Source organism: Sminthopsis crassicaudata, chromosome 5, assembly GCF_048593235.1.
Source record: "Sminthopsis crassicaudata isolate SCR6 chromosome 5, ASM4859323v1, whole genome shotgun sequence".
NCBI lineage: Eukaryota > Metazoa > Chordata > Mammalia > Dasyuromorphia > Dasyuridae > Sminthopsis > Sminthopsis crassicaudata.
In genome coordinates this window covers 191,034,287-191,054,470 of record NC_133621.1, presented here as the reverse complement: position 1 = coordinate 191,054,470, position 20,184 = coordinate 191,034,287, and the positions used below count along the sequence as shown (strand labels likewise).

The window sequence follows — 20,184 nt, the reverse complement described above, 5'->3', positions numbered from 1 at the left end:
GAATCTGTAGTGGACTGAGCCCTGAGCCTTCATTAAGAAGTGTTATCTCTGTGAGTACCACTTTAATGTTCTGCAACAAATTTCTATTTTATTTTATCTCTCTGAATCTGAATCCAAGCAAACCAATGGGATTAAAAAAATTATCTATCTTAATTTTGATGGGGGGGGGGGGAATTGATCTGTTTATACAAACACCTAAAGGCTTCAGAATGGGGGCAATGTATGGTACTGGCATTATAGCTGGAGATGGCCAAATGAGAGAAAAGATATGGAGCCCTAGCATGGCACCAGCTCCCCCTAGAGTCTCTCTCTAGGCTAGGGCTGGCTTAGGTAGCCCACCTATACTTCATTTCTGATAGGTTAGGACAGTGTTCTCAAAAGGAATGTCCATGTGGCAACTGTTCAACTCTCAGGTTCCAAAGGGATAACCCTGGGGTGGGGGTAATATACTCCTCTCTATTGAAGATATTTTATTCCCACTGGTGTGCTTCCCATTTACACAAAAATCAGTCATAATGACACCACCGACTCTTAAACATAAAATATTTACTGGGCACAGAGCCTATAGAGTGCACTCATAAACCTAGATTCATACATACTTATGTGTTAGGAAAACCATGTCTCCAGAGCAACTGGCTGCTCTAGACAGGAGGCTTTGATATCCCTGATCTTTTCAGAAATCATTCTGTATCACACTCTAACCACTGAGCAAAACTGCTGTAGCTGCTCCCGTTCTGGTCCTCACAGCTCTCAAGTACTCATGTCTGAAGCAGCGTCAAATTGTTTTTAGTACAAAGACTCAGCAAGTATGGAGAAAGTGTCAGACTCTTAGAAAACTATGACAGGCTAACTACCAACAGAACACCTAAGTGCTGGCTTTCCTTTTGTCCTCCTCCCTCTCTTAAAAGAGCAATCAAGAGCTTACAATTTACTTCCCAGAAAAAAAAATGCAGCATAAGAACATGACTAAACTTGATCATGACATTATGACATCCAAATCCAACATCCCAACAAGATCATGAAAAATAATCACGAGTGATTGTATTTCCTCTTTGGGTTTCAGGTGTCCCTTCTGAAACTCCATGAAATTTTTAGTCAGTAAGAATACTCACTTCACTAATATTTTTGCAGAGCTGACTTTACAGTGATCTCATTTGATCCTCACAGCAACAGTAGGAGGTTGATGCCATTATCATCCCCAGCTATCAAAGGATGCTCTTGAAGTACCCACCTTGTTGAGGACATCTCGCTGGCAGCCCAGATAAAGATTTGGAAGAATTCGGGTTGGCCCAGTGTTGGTGACAGGTAGGCAGGGCTGGGAAATGCAAGTAGGGACCAAAGCAGATTTTCCTTCACAGAGGTCAGGGAAACAACGGGAGAATTCATCAAACCCACCTGGAAACAAACATTTATTTTGTCATACAATGGTTATGCCATGTGCAAATAGGAAGTCTGCATTCTGTTTCAAAATAGAGAAAAAAAATATCACACAGATATAAGTTAATATGCTGAATTGATTTCCTGGATCCTAGCACCAGGCTAGCATGAATATGTATATTTTTAAAAGCCAAACATGTCACACTATTTTTTATTCTGAACTTCAATCCCCATAAAAAAGCATTTTCATATACACAGCAGAATACAAAAAAGGGGGATTTTATGTGAAATTGACTCAATACTATTCATATTATTCAATTTTTTATATAATAAATTCTACCTGTAATTTCTAAAATTTTTAAAAATTTAATTGAAAAAATTTCCCTCAATTATATGTTAAAACAATTTTTAGTATTTTAAAAAAAGTTTTGAGTTCCAAATTCTATTCTACCTCCCTGAAACAGTGAGCAATCCAGTATAATCTACCCATACTTTCAGAATTATCCTTCTTTCTTGCCTTCTTTCTGTATCTCTTTGTGTTTTTTTTTTCCCTGTGGTTTCAAAAAACAAAAACAAAACAAAAAACAAAAACCAGAAAACACTAGAAAGGCCAAGAGTATCATTTGATGCAAACCTTTTACTTCTCTCTTCACTTTACCCAAGATTTCCTAAAATCTTTGGTCATTTTAAAATATTCTATTGTATTCATATATTACAATTTATTTAGCTATTCCCTAGTTGTTTAAGGCTACCCAAAATTATGTCTTAGATTTTAGTTCTTCCTCTTCACCTCTTCAGAATTAGGAAGTTTATTTCCTTGGTGACTATTTATTTCCCCTATATTATCCCCAAATGCCCAGGAAAAAAATATTTGAAGTACTTTTTTCTCTAATATTGTAGCTCTGGAATGTTCTTAGTGTTGGTTTTCCTGGGTAATTTGCAATTATGGTTGCTCAAAATACAATAAATAGGCTTTTGGGGGGTAAGGATGAGGGTGTTAAATAATGGTTTTCAGGGAGTTCAGTGATTCATTTTTTCAGGTCCATTAAAAAAAAATCAGATAGCTTACATTTTCTTCAGATGTTTAAAAAAAATTTGTTCTAATATTTCTTGTTTGTCTCATGGAGTCAATGATTTCAGTTTGGTTCAGGGAGTTCATTTACCAATATCATTTTTAGTTGTCTATTCTCCTAATTCTTTCCTGAAAGTTTTTATTTCATTAAAAAAAAAAAAAAGGACTGGCTACATTTATTCTTGGTATTCATATAGTCCTTGTAGGAAAAATATATTGGATTTTTTTGGGGGAAGGGGCTAGGGAAGCTGTTACAGAGTTAAATTTTAAATAATTTTTAATACTGATTTGGTGTTTACTCTTATTCAGATTTTGAATTGGGGCTTTGTGCCCAAGTAATGTTTTACACACTGTAGCACTTTCAGGTGGGGTGGCTGGCCCTATTTGATCTTACTCTGGGTCCCTTAAGTTCCTGTGCTGACTTCTTCCTCTTGGGATTAGGTTTTAATTTCAGGGCATTCTCTGTTATTTTAGGACAGAGTATTAGGGACCCCAAAGCTCTAGGATCTGGGATATCCAAATCTGAGTACTGTGTTATCCAATAGTTCTGCACTGGCTGTGTGGGCTGGTCCTACTACTAGTTGCTGGGAGAAAATGAGCTGAGGAGGAAGAGAGAGTGGGTATAAGGAAATAGGGGTTCTTCTGTTATTCCTGACTTTTTATTTAGTGTTAGGGTGGAAAATGGCACTTGCTGAAGATCATTGGACCACTAGTTGGTTATTTGGTATGTTGAGAACTTTAAGGTTTTACTAGAGTAGGTATAGGAGAACTACTCAGACTGCCTCCAGTTCAGGGGACCATCTTAGTACAAAATCCTCTATAATAGTCTAGACTTATATTCATTGCTCTCACCCGCATCCCCTTCAATCTGCATTTGTTTCTAAGACCAAGTAGAAACCCAAAGTAAAGTTAAAAATCAATAGCAAATAATATGTGATACATAAAATGTAGCTATAATCTGATATAATCTAATTTATTGCCAATTCTGTTGCTACATTAGAAAAATGTGAATTAAATCTAGGTTAAAATGAAAGCAAAACATTTCCTACCATAATGTTAACATTTCTCATTTCAAAGGTGCAGGCAGATATATTCCAGTCCTACATTCATAAATTTGTTTCTGTCCTCAAATCTATAATGTGTGTGTGTGTGTGTGTGTGTGTGTGGAAGGGAGGTTGGGAGGGAAGAAAATAGAAAGTTAAGTATTTGGGATTCCCCTGGCTGTCAGTCAAGATTACCATAATCACCACTGATACCTGGGCTCTTGTGTTCACATTGCAAGATACTTCAGAAGAGTGTTGACAGATCCTAATTATTTAAAGTACACTGTAGCTTTGTGGGAAGGTTTGTGGACTAGAAATCAAGAAAACTGAATTCTTTCTAATTCTGTTTCCGAAGTGATAATGCTGTGTGATCTTACCTAGGAACTGTTCTGAGTCTTGTTTTTCACTTATCTACCAAAAATAATTAGCAATATTTGTCCACTAAATACTATATCTGATTGCTATAAAAATAAACTATATTTCAGAAGCATTCTCAGCTAAATCAAATGATAAAGGAGGTCTTCACTGAGTTTCTGGTAATTATGTTATATTCTGAAAAGTTTGAACCTTAAATATGTGCATTAATTGGCAACTGATCAAAAAAGCAATAACTTTTCATTTATGCATTCCTCAAAAGTAGCTCTAAGATATTCCTTGTTTGTCCTATAAAAGTTTGGATTTTCTCTTTTCCAAGACCCTATGCTTAATATGCTTGACATCCTAAATAGCACAGCATTCAATTCGCATTCCTAGAATGTGGCTATCACTCTAAATTTGTTATCAGAAACCCTGCTTCATATATTTATTATTAGCTGGGCAAGCCACTTCACCTATTAAAGTCTCAGTTTTCCTATCTTTTAAATAGGAATACCATTTTGTACTATGATCTCAGAGGGCTGTTATGAAAGTGTTTGGCAGATCTTAAAGTACTATATAAATGTGAGTTTTTATTATGTGAAAAATTACAGACTGAACTATCTTGCTGAGAAAATGTCTCACCTTCAGATAACTCATCAATTTGTAAAGGGTATTAACATAAGCACTTGCCTTGAGATCCTCCCCAATCCATTCCACTCTATATACATTGCCAAATATGATTTTCTTCAAGAGCAGGCCTGACCATATCCCTATTCAATAAATCCCAGTGGACCTTTTTACTGTAGGTTTTACCTCTGTTTAGGTTTTTAAAACTCCTTACAACCTGGCTCCACCTTTGTTTCCATCCTCCATTTATTAGTACTCCCCTTTGTGTTTATTTGAATCCAGTCAAAATGGCCTTTTCTGCTTGCTAGGTCACTCACATGTGACATGACATTCCATTGGCTAGATCTGAGCCTCAACTTTCACTGTCCACCTGTGCCTGGGATACTTTCCCTCCTTCATTCTAATTACTGACCTCGCTGGCTCCTTTTAAGTGCTAAAATCTCACCTACAGAAAGACTTCTCCAACAAACCCTTCTTAATTCTACTTTCTTCCCTCTTAATTATTTCCTATTCATCCTTATTTTATATATAAACTAGCCTTTTTGTTCCAGTATTCTCTGTAAAGTCAAACAAAACAATATCTCCTTCACATTATAGGCCTTTAAATACCCAGACAGCTGTTATGTTCCCCTAGAGTCTTCTATTCTTCCAACTGCACATCACCAGTTCCTTCAAAGGATCCTACAAGGAAATTCCCTCCAAACCCTTCACCATCCACCTTGATTATCCCATTATGAATATTCTATGGCTTCTCCATTTTCTTCTAAATTGCAGTACCCAGATGTGTTCTGACAAGGGCAGAACACAGCGGGAGTATTAAGTCCTGACTCCTGTCTTAATGATGTACAAGTTTGCACAGGCTTTTCTGGCTGCCATATTTATGGGCAACTGGGTGGTAGAGTGAATAGCATACTGGGCTTGGGAGTCATTCACTTAATAGCAATAGCAATAGGCAAATTGCCTTTTTTAATCTCAGTTCCTCTTCTGTACAATGGAGATAATAATACTTACCTCATAGAGTTGTTGTGGGGATCATATATGATGACATAGGTAACAAACCTTAATGTGCTCTACTGTTGTATAAAAGCTAACTATATCACAATGTTGATTTAACCTAAACTTATAATTCACTAAAATCCCCAAATCTTTTTTCAGAAAAATGGCTAGTCAGTCATCCTACTCTATCCTGCATTTATGAAGTTGGGTTTTTTGTACTGGAGCATTATGTTTCTTCTCTGAGCACTGATTAGCTCTCTTAGAATTAATTACACAAGCAAACTTTCCCAGCTTCTTCTGCCTGGCCCTTTTAATAAACCCCACAGTCAGATCTCAGCTCTTTCAATTATAACTTAATTTAATTTCTTTGGTATTTAACTTTTCAAACTCTATGGCTTTGATGTCTTCTCTCACCACATTTCTTCATTATTTCCTAAGTACTCCAAAAAAATCTAACAAGACAATCTCTTTTAAAAACTCAATAAAAGGAAGGGCAGAAGAAAGTTACAAATGAAAAAGAAGCCAAGTTACAAACCCAAGGTTCAGTTGGACAGTTGCAAGCAACTTTATTTGTATATTCTTGAACTAATAAGGAAAAAAAAGCACTTATTTAGCATATACTAGGAGCGTTCTATCCCGTGTATATGAAATAAGTTGTTTTTCCCTCTTCTTCCTCACTTCCTCCCTACTCTGTTAATTTTCTTTCCTCTCATAATAGGCAAATGTTAGTCATTAACTCCCTTTCTAACTTTTTAGAATAGAAGGATTCTAAAGGAAAATTTGTCTCCTTCTATTAGGATGTAAACATTTCATTTATCTCCTTCCCACTGTTCTAGATTTCTTTTGACTACTATTTTTACCCAATCTCCCTGGGCACTGACCCATCAGAAGTGATTCTGTTTCTGGTTTACATTCTCACAGGCCAGGGTTAGAATTTGGTTTCAGGCACCACATTTTTCAAGCTGATGATGTCCTGCATTTCCTCTGTTTAAAACAGGACTTCTTGTGACTCTAATCCCCTAAGAAATTTTTATGCAACCCCCGGCATATGGGTATACACAATAAGTATAGAAATCAAATATTTATTAAAAATAAATCATAATTTCGTGACCCCTCCACATTCAGTTATGTGACTGTGGTCACATAACCATATACGTGTGGGCTCATGACCCACAGTTAAAGAAGCTTTGGTTTAAAGCACTGATTAGTGTCAGGGCCATTTGTGAAAGTCTGTTTTGGCTCCTCTGGGACACCTGCCTCTGACAGCTTCCCAATCATGTACATGCTCATGATAATTTCCCTAGTGCGGTTCCTCCCCAGTGACAGTAGATCAGGCTGCTTCCATCACCTTCCTCCCATACTTTGCAAGCTTCCAGGCACATCACTCACACTGGTTTCCCAGCAAGATCTCTCTACTTGCCTACGGGTTGAAAAAGCATGTGGCTATCTCTTTGTGGTCTGGAATTAGGCATTTCCAAGTCTCTTAGATTTTCTTTGTCTTTGCCATAGAAATTGAAAAGTCCTGTCCCTAGTTACCAGGGCTGATATGGGAGAAATGGGCTTCTCTCTGACCTTTCACATTGCCATGTTAACCACAAGTCAAAAAAAACCTTATTTTCCAACCCCTGCAGCTCCCAATATATCTCTCCCCTACTCAGAAAGAACGACCTATTATAAAAAGAGAGAGAGAAAAAAAAATTCAAAAAAACCAAGCAACATATCAAAGAGCTCTGACATTCTATGCAGTGTTAATGGAAGTTAATCATTTCCTCTCTTTTTGGGGGCCCAAGACTAATCCTTATAGTTTTAATGGATTCCATTTCAATTATTTTATTACTTTTATCTTCCCCATTGACATAGTTGTAGAAATTATGTTTACTATTTTTTTGGTTTGCTTACTTCACTTTTTATCAGTTTATCTAAATCTTCTAATATAGATAAATGTAAAGTTCTACATGTGGTTTCAAATTTCAATTTCAGAAATACAACATCAGAGACAGGGATTGAAAGTAATTCCTATAACTGGAAACTACATGGATACCCATAAGCTGGAGATTGGCTGAATAAATTGTGGTATATGATTGTTATGGAATATTATTGTTCTGTAAGAAATGACCAGAAGGATGATCTCAGAAAGGCCTGGAGAGACTTACACCAACTGATGCTGAGTGAAATGAGCAGGACCAGGAGATCATTATATACTTCAACAACAATACTATATGAGGATCAATTCTGATAGACGTGGCCTCTTCAACAATGAGATGAACCAAATCAGTTCCAATAGAGCAGTAATGAACTGAACCAGCGAAAGAACTCTGGGAGACGACTATGAACCACTACATAGAATTCCCAATCCCTCTATTTTTGTCTGCTTGCATTTTTTATTTCCTTCACAGGCTAATTGTACACTATTTCAAAGTCCGATTCTTTTTGTACAGCAAAACAACTGTTTGGACATGTATACATATATTGTATTTAATTTATACTTTAACATATTGAACATGTATTGGTCAACCTGTCAACCGGTAGGGAGGTGGGGGGGGATTAGAACAAAAGGTTTGGCAATTGTCATTGTTGTAAAATTACCCATGTATATATCTGGTAAATAAAAAACTATTAATTAAAAAAAAGAAAAAGAAAAGAAAAAAGAAAGTAACTCCTATGACAATTCAGAAAATCTCCTTCATTTATTAGTCCTGTAGACAATAGGACAATTTATTTTTTCCCCCAAACAATATATGGTACATTAGGGACATCAGACTTTTAGGCTGAGAATATTCATCCTCATTGTGTATTTCTTATGGTGGACTTGGAGGTCCCATACCAAAACTGCCTCTGGTAACAGCTTTCAACTATCAATAAAGTTCGTTGATTTCAGAAGAAGGAAGAAGGGAAGAAAAAAGGAGAAGGGAAAAGGGAAAGGGAAGAAAGGAAGGAAGGAAGGAAGGAGGAAGGGAAGGAGAAAAGGAAAAGAAAGGAAGAAGGAAAGGAAGGAAGGAAGGAAGGAAGGAAGGAAGGAAGGAAGGAAGGAAGGAAGGAAGGAAGGAAGGAAGGAAGGAAGGAAGGAAGGAAGGAAGGGAGAGAGGGAGGGAGGGAGGGAGGAAGGAAGGAAGGGAGGAAGGGAGGGAGAGAGGGAAGGAAGGAAGGAAGGGAGGGAGGGAGGGAGGAAGGGAAGAAGAAAGGGAGGAAAATAATTTTTATGTAATAGCTCCAGGAAAGCCAACAATTCAGGTCTAATGCAAAGGTCAATTATTATATGATACTATCAAAGTTAAAGCACATATCCTTCCTATCTATTGATAATCAGTAAATAGTAAAATGGAAAATGACAGTGACATCATTCATTCTGTTAAGTAGTTTTGTTAAAACAATTTTCAGAAGGGCAGCTAGGTGGTGCAATGGATAGAGCACCAGCCCTGAAGTCAGGAGGACCCGAGTTCAAATGAGTCCCTGGGCTAGTCATTTAACCCCAATTCCTCAGGGGGGAAAAAAAAAAAAATCAGAGAATGAAGTTGGTAGTTGGGGGGGAGGGAGGTTGTTTGGGTTCTGATGGGGAAAATCTGTTGTGTCCAAACAAAATATAGCACTTGGGATACTAACCCTCACTACATATAGCTTACATACTCACCCTGGACACTTTTCGATAGACCTCATTCTGTCTATGAATGAAATATTAATATAAAACAGCACAAGAACAAAGTATAGATAGGGACACAGACAAGCAAGCCACTCTGGGAACCATCATGTTAAATTTAATATACACTTTAAAAAATAAATCTTATGAAGATTTCTTTTTAAAAAAATGATCATAGTTATACGAAAAGAAAAATATCAAGATGAGAACCATGAAGGAAGGATGTCGTGAGCAATAGAGATGGGACATTTTTTGCTTTGCCTCAAGGGAGCAGGATTAGGAGAAGCAGAATTTAATAATCTGATCTCCCTATTTCAAAGCTGAAAGAGATGCCTGAGAGAGCCTCAGATTCCTCCTCACTGAAGGCCTTTAAGCACAACCTTGGGGAAGATGTAAAAGTCAATTTGATTCGCTGCAATTTGGATGAAATGGTCTCTTTCAGTTCTTAAGATTCTGGGATTCTCTGCTTGTGTGCAGGATGGAGAAATTGCTAAAAACTTCTTTTCCTCTTTGAAAGACTTGAGAAACTAACAAGTTACCCTCCCAAAGGCTTTGATTATCTAGGTCTGTAAATATTAGATAACTGAGGAGACGACATGGGAATTCTGTCCTAGAGTACTTAAAATTAATGACAAAGAAGATTCATTAGTGAACTGAGGTTTATAGATAATGATTTTTTTTTTTTTAGGTACTCTGTTGCCCAGCATATTCATAGCAATAGCTAGTGTGTATAGACAGACAGATAGATAGACATAGATAGATGATAGATAGTGCTTCAAGGTTTGCAAATGCCTCACTGAAATATAATTACAGCAATAATTATAGCTAACATTTATAAAGTGCTATGTGCCAGGCACTGTGCTGAGAGCTTTAGAATTTTTCTCATTTGATCTTAACAACAACCCTGGGAAGCAGGTGCTATTATTATTCCCATTTTGTGGAAGAAACTAAGATAAACAGAGATTAAATTACTTAGCCAAGATAACACAACTAAAAGGTATCTGAGATGAAATTTGAATTCAGGTCCTGACTCTAAGAACAGCGATAAATCTGCTATATTACCTAGCTTTAAGCAAGTATCAGGTCCAAAAGGAGTTTTTTCTTTTTTTCTTTCTTCCCTTTTTTAAATCTTGGGACTTTTATTTATTTATTTGCTTGGTAAGGCAATTGTACCCAGGATCACACAGCTAATAAGTATTAAGTGTCAGAGGCCACATTTGAACTCAGGATCTCCCAAATCCAGGACCAATGCTCTACCCACTGTATCATTTACTGCCCCAAAAGAAATCTTTTCTAAAAATTATTCTCAGACCATCCTCTATCAGAAAACATAAACTCTAGAAGAGATGAAATTTATATTGGTTTATGGAGACAAAACTGAAATGAATGTCATTTTCCCCAAATCTTAATTTAAAAGGTTTTATGGAAAGTTTTACAAGAATTTAGCTAAACAATGGTATTATATTTGGAATAAAAACACAGGTAACTTTAGGTAATCTAATATTCTGAAGGAGTCAGGGCACCACTGTTTTCTACACTAAGCCTCATTGAGTCAAAATCTACCTTTAAATGCCCCTAGCAATGGATTGATGTAACTTCCTAGGAAAGACACTATCTCAGGAATAATTAACTACATTTTCCCTGATCCTTATCTATGACAATATTCCATTCTGCTGACATCCTCCTTCACTGACAATTTTTTTCCACTCACTGACCTTTCATTCATTGCTATGTGTACTTCATGGTGCATTCTGTTAATTATCTGCCAGTGAGGTTGCCTATTTTCCCTGAAACTTTAAAAAGTAGTTGCAACCTCACTGAATTTTTATCTGCCTTTAAGATAAGCTCTTCATCCCCACTACTACTCAAATAGTATCTAGCTTCAATTTGTTCAAAACTTACAATAGAATCTTTTTAAGTGAATATATATATTCACTTACATAAAATTTATAATTTAGAATAAAGAATAATTTTCTTGGATCAGACTATAACTCTCTGTCCTAAGAAGCCCAAATTAGTTTCTATTTCACAAAGAACTCATCCACAGCATTCCTGAAGTTGAAACAACATTGGAATTGGAGTGATTGGATTCTACAGTGTGTAGCTGTAGAAAGAATAACAGATACGGAACCCCAGAAATCATAAGTCACTTAGAACTGGAGAGGAAATGAGAAATGTAGTCCAAATTCCCTATTGTCACAGATGAGAAACGGAGACTCATGGAAGTCAGACAGTAGTAGTCAGAAGGTCCATTTGTTTGAATCTTGGTTCTGCTTTATAAATTGTTTGCACATTTAAATTTAATTGTGGACATCTCTGTGACCTTGACAAAGTACTGGGACTCCCTGGTCCTCAAAAATCTTACCTATAAAATGAGAGGGTTGGATAAGAAATGATTTCTAAGATCCTTTCTTTAAATCTATAATCAGATAATTTTAATATTATTATCACTCATGTTTTATAATCTATTGTTTACTATGCCATGGTACTGAAAATCTGCTTAAATGGTTACAAAAGATCCCTCTGCCCCGGATTTAACTTTCCACTCATATGTCCTAAATTCTCCTTATATGTTTAGGTTTGGTAACAGCTTAGACCGGTGGCCCAAACAGCTGGGTAAGGACCCATGTGCTTTCCCAAAAGAGATCTATAAGCATTAACATAACTGTTCATCTTCATTCTAAAACACTGTCATTGGACCACAAGATTTAGAACTAAAAGAGAGCTTGGGAATCTGTCAATTACCTGCCAATGAAGTTGCCTATTTTCCTCAAAACCTTAAAAAGTAGTTGCAGCCTCATTGAATTTTATTTGCCTTTAAGAAATACTCCCCAACCCCACTATTAGACAAATAACACCTAGCTCCTCTAACAAGCAGATTGAGGCAATTTGTTCAGAATTTACAATAGAATATTTTTATATTATATAGAAATATTTATATATACACAAATATGTATTATTGTAAATATTACTAATAACCAGGCTCCCAACTCCAAGTATTCTTTTTTTTTTTTTTTTAAGATCATCTTCTACTGTTGTTTGTTTGTTTAGGGAAATGAATAATAGTAATAGATAATGTTTATAAAGTGCCTATTATATACCAGGCACTACACTAAGAACTTTACAATTATGAACTCATTTAATCCTCACAACAACCCTGGGAGGTAGTTATTATTCCCATTTTACAGATTTTACAGGTTTTTAATCATGTGGGCATGCAGAGGCAGGAGCTGGGATAAAGAAATAAGAGAATCAGATTTGGAAATGGAAAGTACATGGAAGACCATGTAGTCCACTCCCTCTGTTTTATAGCTAAGGGAAAGTGGGTAAGTGTCACACAGGAGATAAGTAGCTAACCTAGGATGTAAACCCAGAGTTCTCCATCTCCAAAGCCAGTGCTTTTTCTAGAAGATCACAACACTGATGGGAGGAGAGACAGATGCAGGTTGCCGAGCGACACCTGACTGATAGTCACCAAGGTGCCATAAGGTTTTTATAGGGATTGTTGACTGGGTTTCTAAGGGGAGAAGCAAGGAATGTCACTCATCAAAGAGAACTTCTAACTATTTCTCTGCTAAGTAGATTCTGACGTAAATCTTTTTTCTTATTCCTTATAAGACTTTTGATTAAAATTGTCTTATATTTAAATTAAATATTTAAATTCAGCCAGGAAGCAGAAAGACTCCTTTTCCTGAGTTCAAATTTTGCTTCAGACACTTCTTAGCTGTGTTGACTCTAAGTCACTCAACCCTGTTTACCTCAATATTCTCATCTGTAAAATAAGCTAGAGAAGGAAATGGCAGACCACTCCAATGTCTTTTTCCCAGGATGAGTTGGTCTCAACACAAATGACTCAACAACAAACTACCAATACTTGAAGGGGATCTAAAGACTTTAGTGGTCTTTAAATAAAAATAGGGCACAATCAGATGTTTCCAGGGTTTCCCACATAGGGTAATTATTTAGCCAGAGGAGTTGTTAAGATACCTTTAAGGCTTAAATTGGTCTCCATAAGTCTAAAGTTGTGGTTCTGAGCCATAGATTAGGCATAAATATTCACGATCCATTTTACTACTCCTATTTAAAGAAGCCAGGGAATTGTTTAGGGGAGAGAAGAGTAAGTAGACTTGCTAATTAAATCTGTGGTTTTTATTTCATTTTCTTTGGCTATTTTTTGTCTTTTTTTAAAAAAAAAATAAATTATATGGTGTTTTGGATTTTGAAATTTACTAGGATTATGTTATCTATTTAACATACTACTGATAACCTATAATTCCCACTCTTTGGTATTTTCTCATTTTTTTTCCCCATAATGACAGCTACATGGTACAATGGACAGAGTTCTGGGCTTGGAGTCAGAAAAACCTGAGCCCAGATGCAGTTGCTGGCATTTGCTAGTTGTGTGACCGTGGGCAAGCCACTTTGCCACTATATGCCTCAGTCTCCTCATCTGTGAAATGGAAATAACAACAGCATCAACCTACTAGTAATACCAACCTCCCAGGCTTGTGAGAATAAAATGAAATATCTATAAAGTATTTTGCAAACCTTAAATCACTACATTTATGCTACTGTTGATATTGTATCTCTTCTTTTTATTCCTTTCATTTCTTCCTTTCCCCCTGTCTTAAATGTATCAGTAATAATGAATCAATAAACAAACATTTAGTAACAGCTTTACTATATGCTAAGCATTGGGTGATACAAAGAATGAAATAATCCCTATTCTCAAGAAGTTTATATTCCCTACTCCAGCTCACTTACACTATGTCTTTCTGCTAACTTAAGTATATAAATATTATATTTATATATATCAAGCTCACAACAATTCCATTATAAACTACCTGATTAGATGAACAACAGTTCTAAGATCATTACAATTTATGCATTCCTCTTGGACAAAACAGGGATCTTTGCCAGTTTTCCATTATAAAAGTTTTATATTGAAGTTGAAAACACTAATGTCACCAAATTGCTGTTCTTTATGTTCTTGGGGTACAATAAAAGTGGGATAGGAATTGAACTCATGGATCGTTAATTAATTTCAATTTTTAAAAAAGTTTGGCAAGATACTACAGTGTTAAAGAAAAGGTTCCAAACCGAACTAAATTTATTCTTCCTCATCAAGATGGCATTGTATAGATAATTACAGCAAATATCCCTTGGGAAGAAATATACTATTTACTATAATGGAATGCTTTGCTTACAGGGTAAACTGATGACTAAATGGAATTCTTTTTTCCTTGCCATAATAAAACAAGTTCTTCTTGGTACAATTTATTTGGACTTCATACAACATGTATATGTTTAGATCCTTATCATCCCTTAAATATGAAGTTATTAATTTATAGACAGTTTATCACACACACCCAGTTTTGCTCAAGATGACTATTTTAAGAACAAAATGAACTAATATTAAATGTCTTCAGGGCATTTACTTCAGTGTATTTTAATATTACCATAATTTAGTTCAAATAAACAGAAAGGCACATTTTGATATTGAGCACAATAAGACATTATGTTGCCTCTGTTTATACAAAGGAAACTTCTAATCCTTAATCACTTAAAAGATTCCACTTTCTCATATCTTTTAATTTTTCAGAAGACCAGACTTGTTGATTGTGTTGGAAGAGATTTATAAGCAATAAATGCCTATTATACATCAGGCACCTGCTAAGTACTGGAGATAAAAATGTAACAATGAGATAGTTCTTGCTTTCAGGAGCTTATATTCTACTAGGATGATACAACAGAAAATACCAAATAAATGCCGAGTACTTTTGTGGGTGAAAGAAGGGTGAAGGACAGGGGAATATCAAGTAGGGAAATTAGGAATGATCTCTTGAACCAAGTAGCATTTTCTGATACTTGAATGAGAGTTCTGAAAAACAAAGGTGAAGAGGAAGGGCATTCTAGGCATGAGGAAGGCAGTGTACAGAGAACTGCAATTAAAGCCAATTTGGCTTAGAGGAATAATTATAATCCGCCTAGAAATGCCAGAGCCAAATTGTGAAAAGTTTAATTGCCAAGCAGATGAGTCTATTTCCTGACAGAAGCAACAGGAAGCCACTGGAACATCTCAAACAGGAGAGTGATGTGGTGAGAGTTGTACTCTCGAAATACCATTTGTTCATGTCTCATCTGGATGCACTAGTTTGGGACTTTTCCATCATGCCCAAGGAAGCTCATTATTGGGATAATTTCATCATCCTGTAAAAATCCTGCATCAGCCTCAGTAATCTACCTTATCAACTATCCCTCAGCCTCTCTGGATGTTGGGGCCATGAATTCCAAAAATGATGGTATCTTCTTCAAGACTCCTCCTTTCCATCCCCATTTTCCTATTTCATTTTGTGTTTTGTCCTCCCCATTAGACTATAAACCAACTGAAGCCAAGGACTGTATTTTTTTGCATGTCTCTATCTTCAGAGTAGGTACTTAATGAAGGTTTACTGATTAATATCAATTTGATAGTTGTATAGAAGATTAGAAAGGGGAGAAACAAGATGCAGAAAGACTAGTTAGGTTATTGTTGTAAATTCAGAGGGCCTGAAGTGGGGGGAGGGGTTGGATTTGAATCATAAGAGAAAGGGGCAGATGTGAGATAGGGAAGAGATAGAATCTTTAAAATTTGGCAGTTGATTTATTGAGAGAATCTATAAGATTTGGCAACTGATTTATGGAAGGAGAGAGAGAATAAGTCAGGAGTTGAGAACATCTTTTAGGTAAGAAAGTTGCACAGCTGAAAACTGAGAGAAACAGTAAAATTGGGGAGAGGTGTGCAAATTGAGGAGGAAATATAATGGGTTCAGTTCCAGATACAATGAATTTTGGATGTCTGTGGGATATCCAGGTGACGATTAGGTGATGAGAGATGGGAGATAAAGCTAGATATATTGATCTGGAAGTTATCTGCATAGAGATTCTACTTGTCAGACAAGTAAAAACAAAAATGTGACAGGAAAAGCCAGTCAGGAGGATATCCAGAAGTAGGAGGTAGCCAATCCACCAATTAACCAGCCAACCATTTTAATATGGAAGTATGTTTAAAAGGATTACACATGTTTAACATATAAGCTTGGTTGCTGGAGGTAAAGGAGGGAGAAAAAATTTTAACATAAAAGCCTTACAAAAATGAATGTTGAAAACTATCTTTACATGTAATTGGAAAAATAAAATATTATTGTGATGGGAAAAGGGCATTGAATACAAGAGAGAGAAAGAAAGAGAGAGAGCGTCAGACAAAAATAATTTGGGGAGGAGACACTGGCTTTGATGGTGAAGCCAGGAATTAGGAAAAATCTCAAATGGGAGGGAGCTTTGAAGGATGGCTCTAAAAGACAGAGATGAAGATGGATTGAGTTGTACATATATAATTTGCTGAAAAAGGAGATAAAATGCAGTGTATGAAGAAGAATCAGAAGGCCTGTGTTAGTGAAGCTTAGAGTTTAAGAGAAGCAATATCTCAAAACCCTGGAAAGATGGGTTGAAGGTAAAGTTTTAAAACACTTTAAAGCACAAAGAGGAATTTAATCCCAGAAATAAGGGACAAATACTGAAGTGCATTAAACAGGAGAATTACACAGTTAGGTCCACATTTTTGCAATTACACAATGATATTAACTGTAAAACAGAATTGCCTTAATCTACAAATGAAAAGTACTGCAAAAATATGAAATAGTTATTTGAGCCCCTATTATGTGTAAGACACTATATCAGATGTCCTGGGGATGTCTAAAACAAGGTTCCTGGCCTCAAGGAGTTTAAAATTTAATCAAGGAAACAAGGTAGAAACAAGTCACAGATAAACAATGCCATGAGATTCAGATAATAGTTTAGGAAAACAATGTCTAAGATATTACAAGTTGGTACATGAATATTTTCCAAATAAAATTAGATATGAAAAAGTTCATGAGCACTGGTCAGGTAAGGTTTTTTTAATATTTTTCTATCAAAAAGGTAGAATGTGAACTTTTAGGATGTTCAAGATTTAGAGATGGTGAAGATATTTATTCAGATAAAAGCGAGGTCATCCCTGATGTCAAATGGTAAGAAAAAAATCAAAGATCCAGGATGGCTGGAATTCATTATCAGTATGGGAATAGCAGGAGTTAAGGATATAAATGTGGCTTGGAACATGTTTCACTTGATAGGCAAAGGTTCTTTTCTGCTACTCCTGGGCTGCTCAAGCACTGTCAAATTCTTTTGGAATACAGCTGCCCTTGGCAGGGTGCTGGGGAAGTGTTAACCTCTCTCAGCAAAAATATATCACTATTACAGCTTTTCCAGTAATATAGCAGTCCTGAGACTGGGGCCTGCAGATTTCTGGGTCTGTCCCTTGCTGAGTACAGAAATGCAATCAAGATTAACCCACCCAGATCCTCACACAACAGGATTCTGCTATCTCTAGCCAACTCCCAGCAACAATGCTTCTCATCAGCTGCAAAGTCTGTCTTTCCCTTTCTCATCCCTTCTTTTTAAAGAAGTGCAACACAGCTTGAAAGACAAAGCTTACTCCCTTTTCAAGCTATGAATGGTGACAAAGAACAATATAGCCTTTCTTCAGAGAATGATCTTGAAGCAAAGCAATACCTCTTCCAATCAGCATAGCTCCTAAGCAAAGCGGTCAGAGACCTTTTCTCATCTCAGCTTGAAGCAAATGCTACTCTTATCTTATTGTAATCTGTGTTCTGGCTATCTCGGCTGGGTAACTGGATAACTTGACTCCTGTTCTGATGCCTCCTCTCAGGGACCAACCCCTAACACGAGCTGAAAAATTTAAACCCACAATTTTATCAATTATGGAACAGGCAGACATCTCACAAAGTTTCCCATAGTCCACAAAAAAAGTTCTTTGCCTTATAGTTTCCTAGCTCTATCCTTCAAAACTCTGAAATCATATGGAAAGGAACTGATGGACCAGTTCAATACAGTACACATTTATTAAAAGCCTACAATGTGCGCGTACTCTGCTATAAACACTGGGGATACAAAAAGAAGCAAAAGACCATCCCTATCCTCAAGGAGCTAATACTCTAATAGGGAGAGGAAACAAGCAAACTAGGATGCAAGAACAAACTATATACAGGGAAAAGAGGAAATAATGAAAAGAAGGAAAGCACTGGAATTAAGAGATCTTAGAAAAGGCTTTCTGTTGCAGGTGGAATTTTAGTTGGGACTTCACTAGCTGTGTGACCCTGGGCAAATCACTTAACCCCATTTGCCACAGGGGAAAAAAAAAGAAATCAGGTAGTTCACATAGGGCATTCCAGGTATGGAGCACTGGCAGAGAAAATAGCTGAGAGATGCAGTGTATTATTTGTGTGTTGTGGAGTGACTGGAAAGGTAGGAAGGGGCTAGATTGTAAAGGGCTTTGAATGTCAGAGCATTTGTATTGGATCCTGAAAGCAACAGGAAGCCTTTGGAGTTTATTGAATTGGGGATGGGGAGGGGTATTTGACATGATCAGACCTGTAGTCTAGAAAAATCGCTTTGATGGCTGAAAGGATGTTGGATTGAAATGGGGAAAGATTTAATGCTAGTAGACCCAGAAGACTGCTCTGTGGCTATATTTATGCTCAGTAAGAACTGTACTCTTGCTCCTGGGCTACTTTCAAACAGGTCAGCTCTAATGCATTAAATATGAAAGGTAGCATAGGATAAAACCCACTTTGCCACCATCATTGCAGAAGAGATAGGAGGACATATAGAAATCAGAGCCATTTTAAACTTTTTATTTCACAAATTGCCACGACAAAATAGAAAAAAAAATAGACTCTCACAACATATTAATATGAAACCTCATGATGGTGTGGAGATGACTCTAGGTTATGGCAGCAGAGAAGAAGCTTTGATAGGTGCTACCATACTGGAAATACTTTCAGTATGATCTTGATTTCAAACTGAGCCAATGATTAATCATTGAGAGAAGTCCATCACCAAGAAGATCACCATCTGGCAATGTTTTGTTTTTTTTTCTTTTGGTTTTGTTTTGTTTTGTTTTGTTTTTGATCATGGCAAACTATGAATCAAATGCAAATATCCTACTGAATAAAGCAATTATATTTTCATTCTATAAGATAAATTGTCCTCTTTTGTAACAAAATTCTCTTCATTTGTGACTTTTTTTCTCTCTGTATTTTTACAATTTGTCATATTTTTTATATGTGTAGATAATGACTATCTCACATATGTAGCACTTTTTGTCATGAAAAATCTCAAAGTATCTTGCAAATACAAATTAAAGAGCAAATTACACAAAGGGAACACTTCACCTGTGTTATTAAAAGCAATGAAAAAAATGCAATCATACTAGTGGATGTTCTTTTTTTAACTGTTTTAAAAGAACACAAAGTAATGCAGCAGATAGAGGGCAGGGCCTGGAGTTAGGAAGATTCATCTGTTTGAGGCCACAAAGATATTTTATCCTGTGTGCCTCAGTTTTCTCATCTGTAAAATAGCCAGAGAAGTAAATGGCAAATCACTCCAGTATCTTTGCCAAGAAAATCCTAAATGGGGTCACAAAGTTAGACACGACTGAAAATTACTGAACAACAAAATTTCTTATGGAAAGACAAAATTTTAATGTAAAAATTAAAAATAAAAACAAGGGCAAAGAAGACTATTTAAAACTGATGGCTTAAATAATGATCATCTCCAGCAACTTTGCTATTTCCTCTAACTATTGATGTGAATATTTTACCCATGCTGATCCATTTTCTCTTCTACCCAAATAGGATAGTATCACATTTGTTCTTATGCCTTAATTCCTTACCATGTGATTTAACTGGCCTAATCTCACCACCTGAATAGATCGTCCACAGTTATAACAAACATCTTTCACACCTTGCTTTCTCCTAGTTCTCTCAAGCCTGTCTGACTCTTTGTAACCCTGTTTGGGGTATTCTTGACAAAAATACTGAAAGGGTTGCTATTTTCTTCACCAGCTAATTTGACAGAATGAGGAAACTGAGGCAGAGTTAAGTGACTTGCCTAGAGTCACACAGAGTCTGAAGCTAGATTAGAATTCATGAAGATGAATCTCCAAAACCACTGCTGTATCCACTATCATGCCTTTG

The 20,184-nt window shown here is 36.3% G+C and overlaps 1 protein-coding gene across 1 annotated transcript in view; it reads right to left on the bottom strand.

The window, feature by feature from the left end:
- The window catches only part of DUSP16 (dual specificity phosphatase 16), a 95,404-nt gene that overhangs the window by 21,348 nt on the left and 53,872 nt on the right, over positions 1 to 20,184 (bottom strand). Inside the window, exon 4 of the mRNA XM_074269159.1 lies at positions 1,232 to 1,395. Within this exon, the coding sequence (XP_074125260.1) occupies positions 1,232 to 1,395 (164 nt within the window). The remainder of the gene's footprint in view (positions 1 to 1,231; positions 1,396 to 20,184) is intronic.